Source organism: Corvus brachyrhynchos, unplaced genomic scaffold (genome assembly GCF_000691975.1).
Source record: "Corvus brachyrhynchos isolate BGI_N302 unplaced genomic scaffold, ASM69197v1 scaffold101, whole genome shotgun sequence".
Classification (NCBI taxonomy): domain Eukaryota; kingdom Metazoa; phylum Chordata; class Aves; order Passeriformes; family Corvidae; genus Corvus; species Corvus brachyrhynchos.
The window spans coordinates 15536532-15553115 of NW_008237239.1; the positions used below are offsets into that span (position 1 = coordinate 15536532).

General features: G+C 38.9%; 1 protein-coding gene across 4 annotated transcripts in view; it reads right to left on the reverse strand.

Annotated features, from left to right (window-relative positions):
* Nucleotides 1-16584, reverse strand: part of ESRRG (estrogen related receptor gamma) — a 342621-nt gene that overhangs the window by 216567 nt on the left and 109470 nt on the right. Inside the window, exon 2 of one of the 4 annotated variants that reach the window (XM_017730038.1) lies at nucleotides 12793-12851. The exons of 2 other annotated variants lie outside the window; for them this stretch is intronic. Coding sequence is in view for 1 of the 2 variants with exons in the window: in XM_017730039.1 (XP_017585528.1) it covers nucleotides 12698-12732 (35 nt within the window). In the remaining variant the exon portion in view is untranslated. Of the gene's footprint in view, nucleotides 1-12697; nucleotides 12852-16584 lie in introns of all 4 variants that reach the window. One more of the 4 variants, XM_017730039.1, reaches the window with a different exon arrangement.

The following is a 16584-nucleotide window of genomic DNA, read 5'->3' on the forward strand; positions in this document are numbered from 1 at the left end:
ACATGAAGTGAGCAATCCCAGCAGACAGCCTGTTGAAATGTCAGTCAGGCACTCTGCCTCCACCACCTTTCACAGAGCTAAACATCTCTTTATGTCAGAACAAATTGGGCAATCCTCAAATCTTTTTTTCCTCTCCCCTGACTTCAATGCGGCACGGAGCGCTGGGAAGGAGCGCGGGAGGGAGCGCGTACAGACAGTTCACTTCAGTTCACATGAAAGCGCCCTGACACGCTACAAGACTGAATACTGATATTAGCAACTCTTACAATCTTATCAGAGAGGCAGGGGGAGCAGCCGCCGTGCTGCAGACCTTCCCCCTTTCCAATTACACCGGGTGGCTGTTCCTTTCCCAAGCATCCCACAATGTCCTTTGAAAGTAAACTCCTGGGCTTGATCAAAGGCCACAAAAGCAAACACGGTGCTTCTGTATTTATGAGCATATTTACTTCTGTCACCTTTTTCTTATTTTCGCTCCTACCTTCCCTAGCTAGTCCATTAAGGAAGTCTAATTTTAACCAACATCTAGCACAGTGCTCAAACGGAGACTGGTGAGTAACCACAGTCTTATTTTAAATTATTTGGTTTCACTTACGAAATTCTGTACAGGGTATTTGGCTGGGTTTTTTGATTAAAAAGCATACACAGAAGTTCTTTTTGCAGGAGAACAACAATACAGAAACCTTTCCACTGACTTCTGTGAATGTTAGAGACGTCTTAGTATGATTGTATAGAGACCATGAATTAATGTGATTGATTTTTTAAAATTTGATTCAGCACATGAAAACATTGCTTTAAAAATAATCAGCCAATTTTCATTCTTGAAAAAAAAAGCACATGAAACCAGAAAACTTAACTCAGTCAAGACATGAAGAACTCTGTGAAACTGCCTCCAAGAACATCAAGATTAAGCTGCTGACTCCACACTTACATTATAAAGATTCTGAATAATAGAATTTCTTCTAAAGTACCTGTCTGAGCACACCCCAAACAACAAACACACTCTAAAAATCCCTCCCCTGACAAATAAACCCATGGTTTTATAAAAAGGAAAATGAATATTCAATAAGAAAAAGTAAATAATTGGCCTTTAACCATGCCTGGCCACCTACTCTTTAGATTAGAGGTTTACTGTAAGCATGACCATTTGTACAGAATGATCAATTTCTATGACTTAATTACGGATATTTTCTGAAAGCTGCCTAACATTTCTTATATTAATTGATTATAGTTAAAGATCAGGCGCATTTCATTACAATTTTACGTTTCTGTTTATGATATTCAGGCAGGCAAATGTCTGTGTGTATGGAAGAGACATTACCAGACCATTTACTGCCCATTACCGCCAAGAAAAGAAGCCCATACTGGAACAAACTGTGCAGCATTTCTGGCATTCGTTAAAGGAAGAAAGCTTTATAAGAAAAAAGAAATACCACTGATTTTTACAGGTGTTTAATAAAGATAAGCTGAAAAAAGGGTTCCTATTTTAAGCTTGGTGATAGCTAAAAATGCGTTCAAATATGTTCAAAAGCAATCTGAAGTCTCCTAAAAATGGGTGTTTAAAAGTATTCAAGGAAACAGTAAAAATGCAAATATTTGTCACATTATTGTAGGATATGGGACAAAAATGCTCATAAATTCAAAGAACCCTGCTGAGGCAAACTGCATTTCATTTAAATATGACATTATTTGGGAGTCATTAAAACAAAAATAATGTTTATCTGTTGCATTGTAAAGGTTACTGTGAGAAAACAGCCAAAGTTTGCCCGTACTCGAATGAGTGGTGAAATGGACTGTGAGCATAACACCCTTAATGTCAATTGTTGTAGTTGTGCTGTGGGAAATAAAAAGACTTAATGTAATTGATGATTCACTGCTATAGAAATACTACAGTAAAAATAATGAGGATGTATCAGTATTTTCAAGACTCTTGGTCTGATATGCTAATGTACCTCATACACATTACAATGAGATGAATTAAAAAAGAAAAAATAAAAAGGGTGCCAATAGTGACTGCTGACTTTTCCCTCAGAAACGTGTTAAATCCCAAGAAGAAAGTATACAGTGCCTCGGGATTGCTATGGAACACATTCAACAGCTGTCATCCCTCTATTCAAAGATCTTTCCTGATTTTTTATTCAAACCCACGTAACGGGACACTTTGGCTACACAGAAGTAGGCTAGTATGTTGGGTTTAATATTAAGAGCCTAAATCTCATTATTAAAAGCATTCAATCTTGCTGAAGAGAGATGGCTTCTAGCTACAGCCATAAAGAGCCTTCTGCAACCCAAGTTAAAAAAACTTCTGTTTGCATGGACTTGCACAAGTCTGCCTATACTACTAAAAAACATAGTGAAATAATGCGAAAAGACCCCCAAAACCCTAAAGCTGCCATTTTGAACCTTAAACCATTCCCTGCAGTCATTCTGAACCATTAATTGCTGGTTATTTGTACATGGAAATCAAGATGTAGATGCATGCAGATCCCTTGATTACACAGACGTTTAGTCAGTGGCTTTACTACTGTGAGTAGTTTTTGGTGAAGCAATCAAATTAAGCATGCCATTAAATATCTGATGTAGGTAAATCAGGTCTTAAAATTTGATCCATCTTGCATTCCTCCATCTCTTAGATTTGATTGTATTTGTGAAAATCAATCATGCACTTGCCTTAGTCCCGCCTTAATTCTGTCAATGAATTTAAACGCATCACGTACAGCACTTTTATGTGGTTTAAATTCAGCTATGAAGACCCATGAGGGTTCTGAGTTAAAATAATTCTGCACTGCATCCCCACTAAACAGTGGCTTGCCTGGACTGCCCCTGAACTGGTCTCACTTCCAACCCATTTTGTGTGTTTCCTTCCAATATGTCTTAGAGCCACGTGGTCCAAGGGGACAGGGAGAAGGGCTGGGATGTTACACTGCCTCTTACTACTGCTCACATGCTGTAGTTAAACATATGCTTATTTACAATGCCCTGCAACAGCCTGTAGCTAACACAGCTTCCTGAAGCTATTAAAAGTGGACACACAATAACTGCAAGCAGAATTTGGCTTATTGTCTCCACAGATTTGTGCTAATATACCAGTGTCTCAAGACATCACTTCATTTTCATAACAAGGAGGAGATTTAATTTCTGCGGATTTCTATAAAAAGCAATTTGGAAACTTCTCAACAATGATATTGCTTCCCATAAATGCCAAATTGGTAAAAACATCATAAGAGGAAAACACAGCACACTGACAATATCATTTTTTCTAACTTAAGCACCAGCATTATTCAAAGACATTATACTGCTAAGTATCCAAATAATTCTTTCATTTTAAGGATCGAAAGCATAATATTATTTTGTTAAATTAAGCTCCCGCTTTCCCAAATCCCTCTTTTCCACTTAAACTGAGGAAATAAAGGCAACTGAAAACACATCTGCGTGCAAGGCTTTTCTTTTCAGCTTTCAGGGGTTGTTCTGTTCTAGTTGGGGTGTGCACTTCCCTTTTTGCTGATTACCAAAACCCAAAAGTAACTGCAATAATAATTGTAAATCCCTGCTTCGGATGAGAAAACGAGCCTCAAGTATCATCATCTCATTCCCACCTTCCACTACTTGCAGGAAGGAGAAGGTTGGCGAGGGAAACTATCATTTATCTCTAACTTATTGGTACTACTGTAATACAGTCTCTCCAGCTAAAAAGGAATTGTTACAACTGAAAGTGACTGTTTAAAATGATATCAAAGATCAAAATTTCTGACTATGGTAGCTTGGGGTGGGGGGCAGGGGGCAGATAGCCTGGTTTTAAGCATGACCTATTAATTGACGAACATCAGGACTTTGTGGTCATTTCACACTCCCTATAAATGAAGACTTGATAACAGCTATTGATCTCAGTTTTCCTGGAAGAGGATCCCTGGGCTCAGCAGTGAGCAGTTTTGCTTCTCTTAGTTCATAAATACAAGAATAGGGCTATTGCTCAAATGCCACCCTAACTGCCGAAAATGAAATAAAAGTAAATTTCACTGCAGTGTGGAAGGCAATACAGGTGTATTTCCACAGCAGTTTTTTTTCAGTAGATAGCTCAGGGTTAATATAATCTCAGATTTCCTTATGGGAAATACAGAATTGCCACAGGTGACCCCTGCTATCATTTGAAAATATTTTCTTCATGAAAGCCTCCTCAAACCATACAAGCATATAAGTTACTGTTCTTATTTATTTCCTGATCTTCCTTGTGCTACCATGGAACTGCAATACCTCTGAACAGTAATGAATTCAGCCTAACAACACATAAGATGAGCATTTCTGCTGCCCAGGCAAGAAGCTGAGCCAGGGAACAGGAAGTGTTGGGCTGTTACACCTGCAACACAACTGTGTCACAAGAAACAGAGACAATGGCCATTGTCTCTCCTGTCTGAGTCTTTTGTCATTCAAGGCTTTTCCCCATTTTCCCTCTTTTTAGCTATTTGTCTTTAAAACTCTGCTATAGGCTCATCAAATCAAAAGCTGATTTCTAAAACTTTCTATGGAGCTGCCAGAAGCACCGCCATCACTGAAAATGCATTATCACAGGATTTAAACAGAGAAAATTAATCCCCTCCCTCTTTCCACCTTCCCTTCCCCAAAATGAGAAAAACGATCTCTCCATCTCCAGACCCCCAGGTCAGATTAAACCCAGATGTCAAAGGAGAGACCTAGAAAGAGGTGCACATCCCTTCCAATGAGGATTTAAGGAGAAGCTGCAAGAGTAGATGAACTGTTGAACTCAGTCCTCTGTCTTAAAAATACATTTCATTGGGATTGTTAACGCACTATATAAGTACCCAAAAGATGCAACAGAATTCTGAAATATGAATTAAGGACATATTGCCATCTCCAGCAAAATAATAAAAGTAGAGAGATTAAGAGACAAGCATATCTTTTTGAATTGTAGAATAGGTTTATAGGTCTTCTAATAACAACTTTTACTCAAACCTTACATAAATAGGCTTATATGATACAAATATTATGTGGGCTATGTGGAAACTACAAGGTCCCTAATCATGTTTAGGGATTACTTGACAGAACAGAGACATTTCATTCCTATTGGACCCAGGGATTACAGCAAAGAAACATCTAATATTCCATTTTTTAATTTCATGCATTTTTTATTTACTTTTAATGATGCTGTATATATTCATCATCCTGAAATATTAAAACAGTATGAAAAAAGTAATAAATTGGTGGAAAATTTAGGGAATGGGAATGCAACAGCACGCAAATCATACACTATCAAGTGCTTGATACACATTTAAAATTACTGTCTAGTACAGCAAAGCCAAATTCCTGGCAGATTTCTGAAGCGCAAAGTCACAATAAGAAGATCAGCAGAACAGACTGAAATAATAGAATATTCATCCCCCTAATCCATATGCAATTCTTTAGGGCTTTTTTTTAACAATGCATATGAGGTCTGACTGTATTCAGGATTTAAATAAGTTGTCTCTCCCTCTCTCTCACACACACACTCTCTGTATTTTTGTAAAAAAAAAAAGTATATACAGTTATCATTTCTGCTCTACTGCACCCACATTGACAAGGTTAGCACATCTCCTCACACCTCAGATGAAACAATAGCATTTTAAACAACAAAAGTGTTAAAAGAAATACATTTATTCATACCATTGAAACCTCCTGCAACAGCTGTGTTGAAAGGAAGGGGTCCAGTTGCCTGGAAAAGGGATTTTTTTTGTTTAATATTTTTAACTCTTTCCTACATGATTCTGAATAATTACTGGTTAATTTAAACCAATATCACATGTAGTTACTGGCAATAAAATTTTGAGGTCAGTACTAATTCTTTGAGATCATGCCTTTCTCTCTAGACAGATGTAATTTTAGATCTGGCATTGTATAAAGGGACAGAGACCTAGAGACAAGCAAGTCATCACTCAAAAGACAGATGCTGATGATAAGGATGGTACATGTACAAAATGTGCTTGAGGATGGAGAGGGGAGGTGGAGTATAAAACTTCCATTGCCATGCTTGAGATTACTAAATTACTTTCAACCAGTGCAAAGGCACAACTGAGCTATAGATGTTCCTCCAAACAGGGGTATGAAGAAATTCATCCCCTATCATACAGACATGCAAAGCCTGATCCTTAGATCAAGCAGGTTTTTTGTTAAATTAGGCTCTTTCTGATTAGGCTGTGAAATATCAACACCACATATCCATTTTATTAGTGATATAAAATGAAGATATAAAATGAATGTACCCAAACATAAGACATTTGCACCAGTAATGTATGTGTGGACTTGCTAAATAAAGGTGCCCACATGTGATAATTATGATGGCCACATGCAGAAAGCAGCTTTCACAACCATCCAACAGCTCTTGTCACAACTCTGTTAGTGAGGCGAAGGAGCACCAGGACAGGTGATGGTACATGAAAAGCCATCTGGTAAGTGAGAAAGAGCAGCCACATCCTGTGGAAACCTGAATACCCAAATGTAGCCACAGGCTATTTGTAGTAACAGGTCTCATGAGAAATGGCCTGGGGTGTAGATTGCTGCCGAGCATTTACCAGGACTTTGGGTTCCTACCTGGTGTGGGACATGCTGCTCCAATCCCCTAGAAATCAAGCTCGTGTGTTATTAACCAGACTGTGATATCAGTTGACATTGCTATTCACATTGCAAGGTTACTTTTCATTCAATACAGGCTAAACAAGCAATGCAAAAACATATTTAATGAAAGATTTTCTTTTGTTAAGGAACCTGCTTACCTGCCCTTGCTATGACACCCATGTGTCTACACTGACACAGAGTCCAAACTTACTGGTGCTTATTGTTTACAGGTATCTAATTATTATTGATAGACCAGGGGGGAAAAAACCCCTAAGCATACTGAAATCACCAGAATTGGTCCCACATCAGGTCTGGAATACATCCACCCTGTGTGTATGTTTTGCAGGCGCATAAGCAAAAGAATAAGCACTCTTAGAAATTATTTGATCTGTACTAATGAGAAAAGTGTGAAGCTGTACAAGGAAACAAAAGACAAATGAACATAAAACTTCTGCTAAAAAATACGACCAAGATCTCTGCTAACAGAACAGGATCTAATAATGCACACTGAACTTAAGAGAGAAAGCCTGATAGACACCCTGCAGAGCTGCACTGGACCGAATCTGAAAGGCACAGGTGGCAGCAGCTTTGATGCAAATGTACCACACTTTTAAAAGACGGGGCAATTAAGTAAAAGTACGAAGTACCATCTCATTTTGGGGGGAGAGCAAAAAAAGGCCACAGAAGGAAGCTGGCATTTATTGAATAGGAATACAGATCACCCAGTGAAAATTAGGGTGTGCCTGAAATACATTAGTGCTACTCTCCCTGTTGCCATCCTTTATTTTACAGGACATAACAGATTTATATGAGCTTCTATTTCAGTGAAGACAACAACAGTTTGTGACAGTGAACGCTAGAAAAGTGCAGCAAAGCTTTTGCCCAAATTCTATACTTTGTTCCAAAGCAGAGAGCTAATCAATCTCTTCTGTGTTTGTAAATACAGTAAACACTTTTTAATGTGCACAAAGAATATTTTGTTTCCTTGTACAGATTCAGAGAAGTCGATCAGCCACATTCTTTAGAAAGCTTCTAAGCAAGCAATGCAAGACATATATTTGGAATATGAAAGTTTAATCCTACTCATTAAAACACGATAAACTTATAATTAATTGAGAATGGAGTCAATAATGAGAGCATCCTTCAATGTAATGATGTTGGTACTATCAGCTTGTAATAAGGGAATACGCTGTAGAAAGTGAAGTATAATATGGAAAAATTACAAGTCAGTTTAAAAAAAGAACAGCCTGAAAGTTTTGCCTTGGGTAGAATCTTTAAAACACAAATTTCAAATCCTCAAAAGTTCCATTTTCCCAGTCTTTAAATGAGATAATACATTATGTTGTTTTCCTGTGATGAGGAATAATTCAAGGTCTTACATTGCCTGATTAATCTCTCAACCAATATTTAGAAAAGGTTTCTCTTTGAGCTAATCAAACTTGACAAAAGCAATCTTCAAACTATGCCACATTCACTGATTTGTAAGATATCTCAAACTTGTGTTTTATTAAATGCAGTTTAAATTAGCAACAGCTCTAAATTCACCTGCTTATGACACCCCCTGAATCTCGCCAATAGTACATAAGGTAGGTAAAAAGACTACACATGCAGATTAAAATTATTAGGACAAGCTGCTTTTTATTTTTTTAAAGAAGGATGCAGTTTTAGTTTTAAGATAGCACTCAGCTACATCCCTATTGTTCACACTATGTTGCATTTTGGGGGACAGTTGCTGATGGCATTCAGTTTACTTTTCCTGGAGATAACTGCCCTGATCTTACTGGACAAGGTCTCTCCAGTGATCCCTCCAAATACTGCGTGTTTCTTAATCCACAGAAAAAGGCTAACTTTCAATATACAATCTTATGACATTCTTAGGCTTTCAGTATCAAACAATATCATTAGGTTAAAGGACATCACTCCAGAAGAGCAATGTTATGATGAGAAAAACTAGTAAGGAAGCACTACAACACTGCCCGGTAGGGGATCACTGGGGGGAAGCACTTGAACACCATCCCAGCCTTCACCTTCACTAACAGCATTGGTAGCTTCCCTTCTTTCTGTGAGTGGTCATATGTGTGCAAACAGGATTTTCCCATGGTTTGAGAAAGTGTTTAAATTTGGTTGCCTGACTCCAAGCACTAAAAGAGATTCCTGAGTTAGCATAGCTGAGCAGGAGGGGAAAAAACTGTGGGAGAGATGTAAGTATTAATTCCCTACTGCAAATGTTCCAAGAGGAAATCGGGCCTCCAACTTATTCTTCTTCCCAAGTCACACTTAAATTCTGGATAAGTAAGTTTCTGAGCTACTGACTCCCCTCTTATTTTCTCCTCAAGGTTGTGTGCAACCAAGAAACTGCACTTCTGGCAACGTCTATGATAAAATAACACAATGTCCCATTAACAGGCCTCAGGTGCGTTAGAAGTTGCTAGTGCAAATCTTTTTGGGGCTCAAGGAAGGATACTCAAATATTGGGTAACACACTCTGACTGGGAAGACTATCAATAGAGTTTCACAATTTGTTTATATAAATGGGCCAACACTTTTAAAAGCACTTCAGAGCACTTAACTAAAGCAAACAAGCACTTGAACTTTAAATATCTAGCAAGAGAAGTCATTGACAAGTATGACTTGACTTAGTAAATTCTAGTATCTTTGCAACCTTTCATTCATACAGTCTTGTCATGAAGAGAAGCACCAGGCTCTCATCTCAACTTCAGCTCTGCTGTAAGATACAGAACGAGTGGGGTGAGGAACCACCTAGTCCCCTTCTGTATCTCTTTGTTAAAGCAAACAGCTTTGCTGTTTCCTATACGGCGATCCTTGGTCCATAAAAGTCTTTATAAAGCAGCTTCTGATTTGAAAACTTACTCTCTCTCTCTTATTTGGCCCTTAAAGTAGGAATACTTCATCTTACAAACCTCGTTTGCCCTGATATCCGTGGTAGCTAAGCCGTTATTTGGGAATACAGCATTTACCAAACACCATCCTATTAATTCCCCAAAGCTCTGGTAATAACTTTCTATACTCAGGACTGGGTACCTTTGGTAAGTGTTCTCATCGTGGTGCCAGTGTCACATGCATTTTTTATGTCTTCATATTTATAACACACCCCTCCCTGGCTACTGCACTATACACAACCACACTGGTCATTTCCTGACCAAATTAGTGTGATCTGATCCACATACACTTCTCTGCTGATAAACCAGCACCCAAATGGGTAAGATGAAAGATTATTCTGGAGTTCTGGACTCTTGGGGTTTTTTTTTAAACTGACACTTAGCTCAAGTACTAAGCTGGCCCCAAGAAAAAAGGTGGTGTTTAAAACCGGTATTTCTGATCAGTAGCAGGTGAATCTCATTCCCTAAAATCCTGCAACATACCTTGATTTTTATTTCTCTCTCAATGTGTTTTGCACATAGTCAGCATAATGTGGCAGAAAAGAGGTGGCAGAATAAACCTTTACTTTAACCTGGTCATTATCATCTTAGAAAAAGGAAATAAAGTATTTTTAAGCTATATCCTGGTGCTCAATGGCCACACTGGGATTTTAGTTTGCTAGTTTTAGGGGACATGCAGCATATTCTGGAACTGGCTGCTTGGGATTTGTACTGATTAGCCTGGTAATGAACATTCTCAAAACACTATTGTGGTAGAAAAAAACTCCACAGTTGATACAGTTGAAAATATGATCCACTCAGTGCTAAAGCCTCAGACTATGCACAGTTCCTAGAAGAAATAGCTTTGAAAACTCTTTGAAATACCATGCAAGTCATAATTGGGTTTTAATGTATAAAACGGCTCAGTAATTTAAATGTTTGGAAAAGAAAACAGTCTTTCCTAGAGTTTATGAAGTGATAAGTCTATTTCTTAGAATGATTAACTATGCAACCTGATTTTGAACACGAGCATCTCCTAGCATATGCTCTCCACAGCTGACACCATGAGAGCAAACAGTTTTACCAAATTAATATTATAGGACCCAATTCTGATATTAAATTCCCATTCCTCGCCTCCCCGCCTTGAGTAAGAGCCTTGTTTTTTACAGAAGTAGTTTTACTTCCTATTCTTAAACAAGTGAAGTCAGGATTAAGCTCTGCTCCTCATGCATTTGGGTCTACTGAATGACAAATTAGATTTGTATGTACAGGATGCACAACATGACATTTCCACTAGAAACTAAAGGAAAAAAAAAAGAAAAAAAACCCAAAAAACCAAAACCCCAAACACAGAAAATGAATGACATTCAAGCATAATACAATACTCATTCATTTATAGAAAACTTTTAGTAGCAAATGCATATTAGAAAAACAGATGAAGTACAGCCAGGACAGCATTAAGAATGCTTTTGGGTAGAATGCCCCAAATAACGTCCCATTTTAGAACAGTGATAAACCAAGACTATGACAAAAGAAAAAGCAATTCAGTTTTGAACACACTACAAATAAGTAACAAGATCTAATCATTTAGAAAGTCCTTAAAGAGCCCATGGCTTTGGTAGAAATGAATTAAATGGTGAAGTGAAATTAAAGAATAGAAGAATAAACTTAGACAAAATTACCTGAGAGAGGAAAAGAGACAAAAGCAGTGAAAAGAAACAGACCCATGGAAAATACTACTTCATTCTAATAATAGATTCATCAACAGAATATCTGTATGCACTAACACCTAATTTGAGCATCCTGAATTCTGATCCTGATTTCCCGAGATGGCAACTACAATATTAAAAAAAAAAACAACTTAAATTGCTCATTACTAGAAATAGATTGATTTGCATGAGAAAAATGCAGAGTTAAGATTCCCATTTCATTTACGAATATTAAGATCCTAAAATAAAGTCTCAAAGTAAGTCCTAACTCCCAGGCTAACACTTCCCTCCTTTTGGTGACAGCATCATTGCCCCTGGGACCTGGGAAATGCCATATGTGGTGGCCACAGGCAATAGGATGTTTGTGTGAGCCCAGAAAATCAGGACAAGGGCTCAGGAGATGAGCGTGAGAACTTGCAATTCTGTCTGGTATTCAAAACCAAACAAACAGGGAAACATCCAAGTGGGAAACACCATCAACAGCAAAAGGCCTGACTTTACTTACGGCCATCTGAGGAAGAGCTGTGGCTATGCTCAACTTTTCTATTTGTCAGTAGCTTTCCTACCTTAAGCAAAACTTGCTGGTGCACATGGCCAGCTACTTCGTTTATTTTTAAGCACATAAATGTAAAATTGACTAAAGACACACAAGTTTACCCTGGTGCAGAAGCCAATCGCCAGAGTAATCCAACGTGGTGTATGTTGGGCACAAGATGTTGGCTGATATCCTGCAGTCAGCACATTTTAAACTGCTTACTGGTTTTAGGTTTTAAATTGCCTACCAAATACTAACTTAAGTTATATTTGGGTTGGTTTTTGGGGGGGGAGGTTGAATTGGGGAGAGAGAGAGGGGAGTGGATAGTATTAAATTTAATAGAAACAAATCACCCAGGTATTAAAAAAACAGCAGTTACTTTACCTGCTGCTCTAGAGAATAGCTCGGTAATATAAATTTCAGTTTTCCCATACCTACAGCTCCAAGCTGAACATTGGGTTGTCTGAGTTGCCTTTATCCCCTGAACACTACATGTGAGAACTCTTAATTTTGTGTTCTAGCACTTTAAGCAGAGTTGCTTATAAAGTTAAGAGCCACCTTAATGTTCCTCAAAACTATACTGAAGTACCAGACAACCCTTCCTTGTGAAGGTATGAGTTTGTCAACTTCTAGGACCTTCAGCCACTAACCCCTCTCTCATCCAAAAGTACCTAACACATTTCCCTTTTAAACTTACTGAACATTTACAGCAGCCAAAGCACATTTTCTCACATGACTAAAATGCTGTCTCTGATGGCCCTGGACTCCAGCAAACTTCAAGAGCAGGACCAAAATTTAAAAGGTTGCTTTAAGGATTAAGCCTGAGCCCTTGCTGCACCTGAAGTGACACACTTCAGGAGGCAAACACCCCTCCCACTGCTGGCTGCGGTCTCCCACCCCCCAGCAGCTCCGGCGTGCTCGTTCCACCGGACAAATCGCAGAGGAGAGGGAGCGAACCCCCTTCATGGACTCACCATCCTTTTCTAGTCACATTCACTACGCATTGCATTAGAAAATCGTAACGGTGTTAAAATATTTTGGCAGGATTTGTTATGGCCAGATCACTCACTTCCTTTGGGACACACAAAGCCTCCTCTGGCAATGAAACAGCCCAAATGTCAGCAAATCCTATAGAACAGAAAACGGTCTGTCAATGTAAAGCCTAAATGAATCTCCAGTTAAGCAAAACAAAACAAAACTGTACAACATAAAAATTCACATACAGAAAAAAGAAACAACCTAGAAATGTTCACTTTTTATTAAGGTTTCTTTTTTTTTTTTTTCCCCCACCCTCCAGAAACTTTTGAGCAGCATTACAATGAATTCATCACAAGGTGCTATTAGAGCACAAGCTCCCTCCAAGTGTTACCAATTCACGGACAGATTAGAGGGCACATTAATAACATAGTTAATATGAAGTGTTTAGAGCCTTTACATCAGTGACAAATACGACTCAGCCAAATTTCCTGACCATTGAGGCCACGGAGGAACAATTTGGTAGATTTCATCAACAGTTCTAATTATGTTCCTGTCAAGTCGAGAACAAAGTAATCCATAACTGGGGGGCTGCTTGGAGACAGTGCCACGTGAGAGTAATTTATGCCCAGGGCCCCTCGCTGTAGTTAGTGTGCACAACGCTTGACTAACAAGTGGGTTCAAAAAAAGGAATTTATTAGGGAAAACAGCCCTCCAGCTCCGAGCAGCTCATCAGGTGCAGGCTTAGCAGGAGTTATGAGGCAAAGTCTTCTTGTTTATAAAAGCACCTAAAGTCCACACTGGCCTCAGTGGGGTTTAAATCATGGGATTTCAGCCCAAGGCTTCTGCTGGAGCTGGGTAAGCCCACTGCCAGGGCCAGAGTGCAACCCAGCCCCCTTTAAAATCATCTCAGTCCTTGGGACAGTGGCAGCATCACTCAGAGGCCGAGTGGTACCAATGCCCTTTTGCAATCCTATAAATAACATGCTAATGAAAGATGCAAAGGGATTATTAGTAACAGTAAACTAAAATGTCACAATACACGATGTGTTTCTTACCACAGCCCAACTGGGAAACAGGCTGAGAAAGGGAAAGGGAGGGGAGGAAGGTAAATGGGGGAGAAGCTGTCATGTAATTTTGAGTCATTTTCCACTGTGATCTATATTGGGATACAGCTTCTATCCTTTCAAACAGGATCATTTTATACATGACACTCCTGCTGCATTTCACAAAAAGGCAGGAATGTCTCCCGAGCGCTTGAAGTGCAAAGCCTGGCAGCGGTCATTCAGGATCAGTTACTTGCATACACAGTGAGATGTTAGAGAAAGTAAAATGATGCATTCCAAATGTATTTAAGAACAGTGTCTGTAAACAGAGGGTAAAATAGTGTTTGCAAAAAATTAGGTCCATGTGAGAAACACAAAACACTTAATGGGTTCTAAAGCACAGTTTTCTGAAGGCAGCTGTGGGCATACACTACTGCCAGCAGTTTTAGGTTTTTATTTAGCAAGACAAAACCCACAGCATTTAGTGGACCAAACACCAGCTCAGATAAGGGAGTGGTCAGACCAAGGACCCACTTCAGACTGATTTGCTGTGTAGCCCCAGAAAGGCTGACTTCTTCACCCACATTTCCCACTGCTAGAATAGGTACAGGTACACAGATCTGTACAAAAATGACATATCCTGCCAATGGATTTTTAACTATAAAAATGTTAGTGGCTTCCCTAAACTATTGGTTTCAGCTACATTTTAAATTCCTAGTTGACTACAGGCACAGAGGAAATGCAGAGCACAGCTGGGGAGCACTACATCAAAACCCTGAGCTTCTCCTTTCACAATCTACTAAAGTTTCTTACCCAGATTTGCTTGAACCTGTAAATTCTCTGACATCAAGTCTAGGGACTTTCCCAGCACCTACTGAGTGGGACAGGATTAGTCTCATGTAACTGAAGCTTCACAGATTTATGATTACTTGCTCCCAAGGATGAAAAAAACCCCACACTTTGAAAGCAGGGGTGGCTTTGCAAGGAGGCAAAGAGGAAAGAGAAGGACACAGCCCCATTCTGCAGATGTGAAAAGAGAAACATCTCTGCAAGTCAGACAGTAATTCAGAAGCCAAGCAATGCCTGGACGTTCTAATTCCCAGACTCGTGATTCAGTCACAAGACGTGCCTCCTTTCCTGGTGAAATGTCATGCTGCTGCATGCTTCTGTTACAGAACACATCCTAACCAAGTGTAGCAAAAGCATGATGATCCCATTAAGTATCTAACATCTAATACCTTGTGAAAACTAATTTAGTGCTTTATCAAATCTCTAGTTTGTATGTAGAACATAAACTGGCTACATTTGCTAATAGGGCAGATTGACCCGTCCCATATATTATCAAACCACATCAAAGCCTGCTGGAGGACGTAGCCTTAGCCACTTATTATCCCTTGCATTAACTCTCTCACTAGCTACTCAACCAATATATTTTCCTGTAATACATCTGTCATGATTTTGCAGGGAAATCAGCAATTCTGAACAGTGCAGCAGTTAGATAACGGGACTAAACCCATCATGGTTGCCTGGCTTTCCAACCTACTGCTAATTGGCATGGACAGAAGCCCTTAGAGCTGGGCTTGCACAACAGCACACCACTGCTGGGCCCTAGAGATTTGGCCTCTTAGTTAGATTTGTATTTTTAGAGCTTGAGTCATTCACATGATTTCTTCAGGATTTATTACATGCAAGAGAAATAAAGTTGGATGCCAACACCTTCAAATTTACAAGATCTTTTTTCTTATTCCTTTTGGCAGAAAAAGGTCGTATTTTGCAAGAGAACATGTGGCTTAGTAATCAGGAAAAAAGTGCTAAAATATTAGTAATAATAATGTTAGCAATACTAGATACAATGAGAACATCTTTCTTGGCTTGGATGCCATGCAATCATATTCCCACGTGTTTATTTAGGGTCTTACTTGTGACACTGTATAATGAATTATATATCTGAAGTCATGTCTCTAACGGTCTGGGAACTTGCAGATATGGCTAATAGAGGGTCTGGTTGGTTGTTTTGTTTTAAAATAACAATTGCTAGTATTTTCTGATAGATAATGTTTGTCTTCGGACTTGGAAACCCTGAGCCATTACACTTGGGTCTCTTACTGACCTTTCTGACCATGTGACTACCTATCATCACTGGAACCCAGGAGTTAGTGGTGGAATATGAAAAATAAACTAAAATAACACAATACTCCGTCTTCAAACAGAAATCCACTCAATAGAAATATAAGATTCTTTCACTTTGCATTTGTGATTGTATGTAGTTCTGAAATATAATTATATCCATCATACCATCCTACTTGTTCACATTTAATCCTACATTTATTTTCTCTTTGTACGGCTTCTCAAGCACTGTCATCTTCTTTTCCCTTATAACTTCTGGCCCCTCATGTCTTTAAACACTAATGTAAACAAGTCAAAGGCATTTAGGGGGGCATACGGGGGTATTACTAGGAGGTTTGTATAGTTTCTTGGTGATCCCCGATCGCGTTGTTGATGGATCATTTTTAATCCAGAGAATATTAAAAACTGCTTACAGCCCAGCTGTGGGTTTAGTATCACCAACAAAGGCAGGCCAATACAGTAGTTTTTCTACAGAGTAAAACTTCTAACAAGTAAACTTTTAGCCAGGGGAACAAATTAGATAACAACAACAACAAAAAGGCGGGCAGTGAGTTAAAACTTCACAATTCTGTGTTACTGAATTGAACTGCAAGTCTTTGGAGCTTTATCCCCCTCCCTTCCTTTCCCTCTATATTTTTCTTCTTCTGTTTTTATGCTGAAATCACAGGAACTACGCAGGCTAGCAAGGCTGTAATAACTCCGCAGGAACCTGG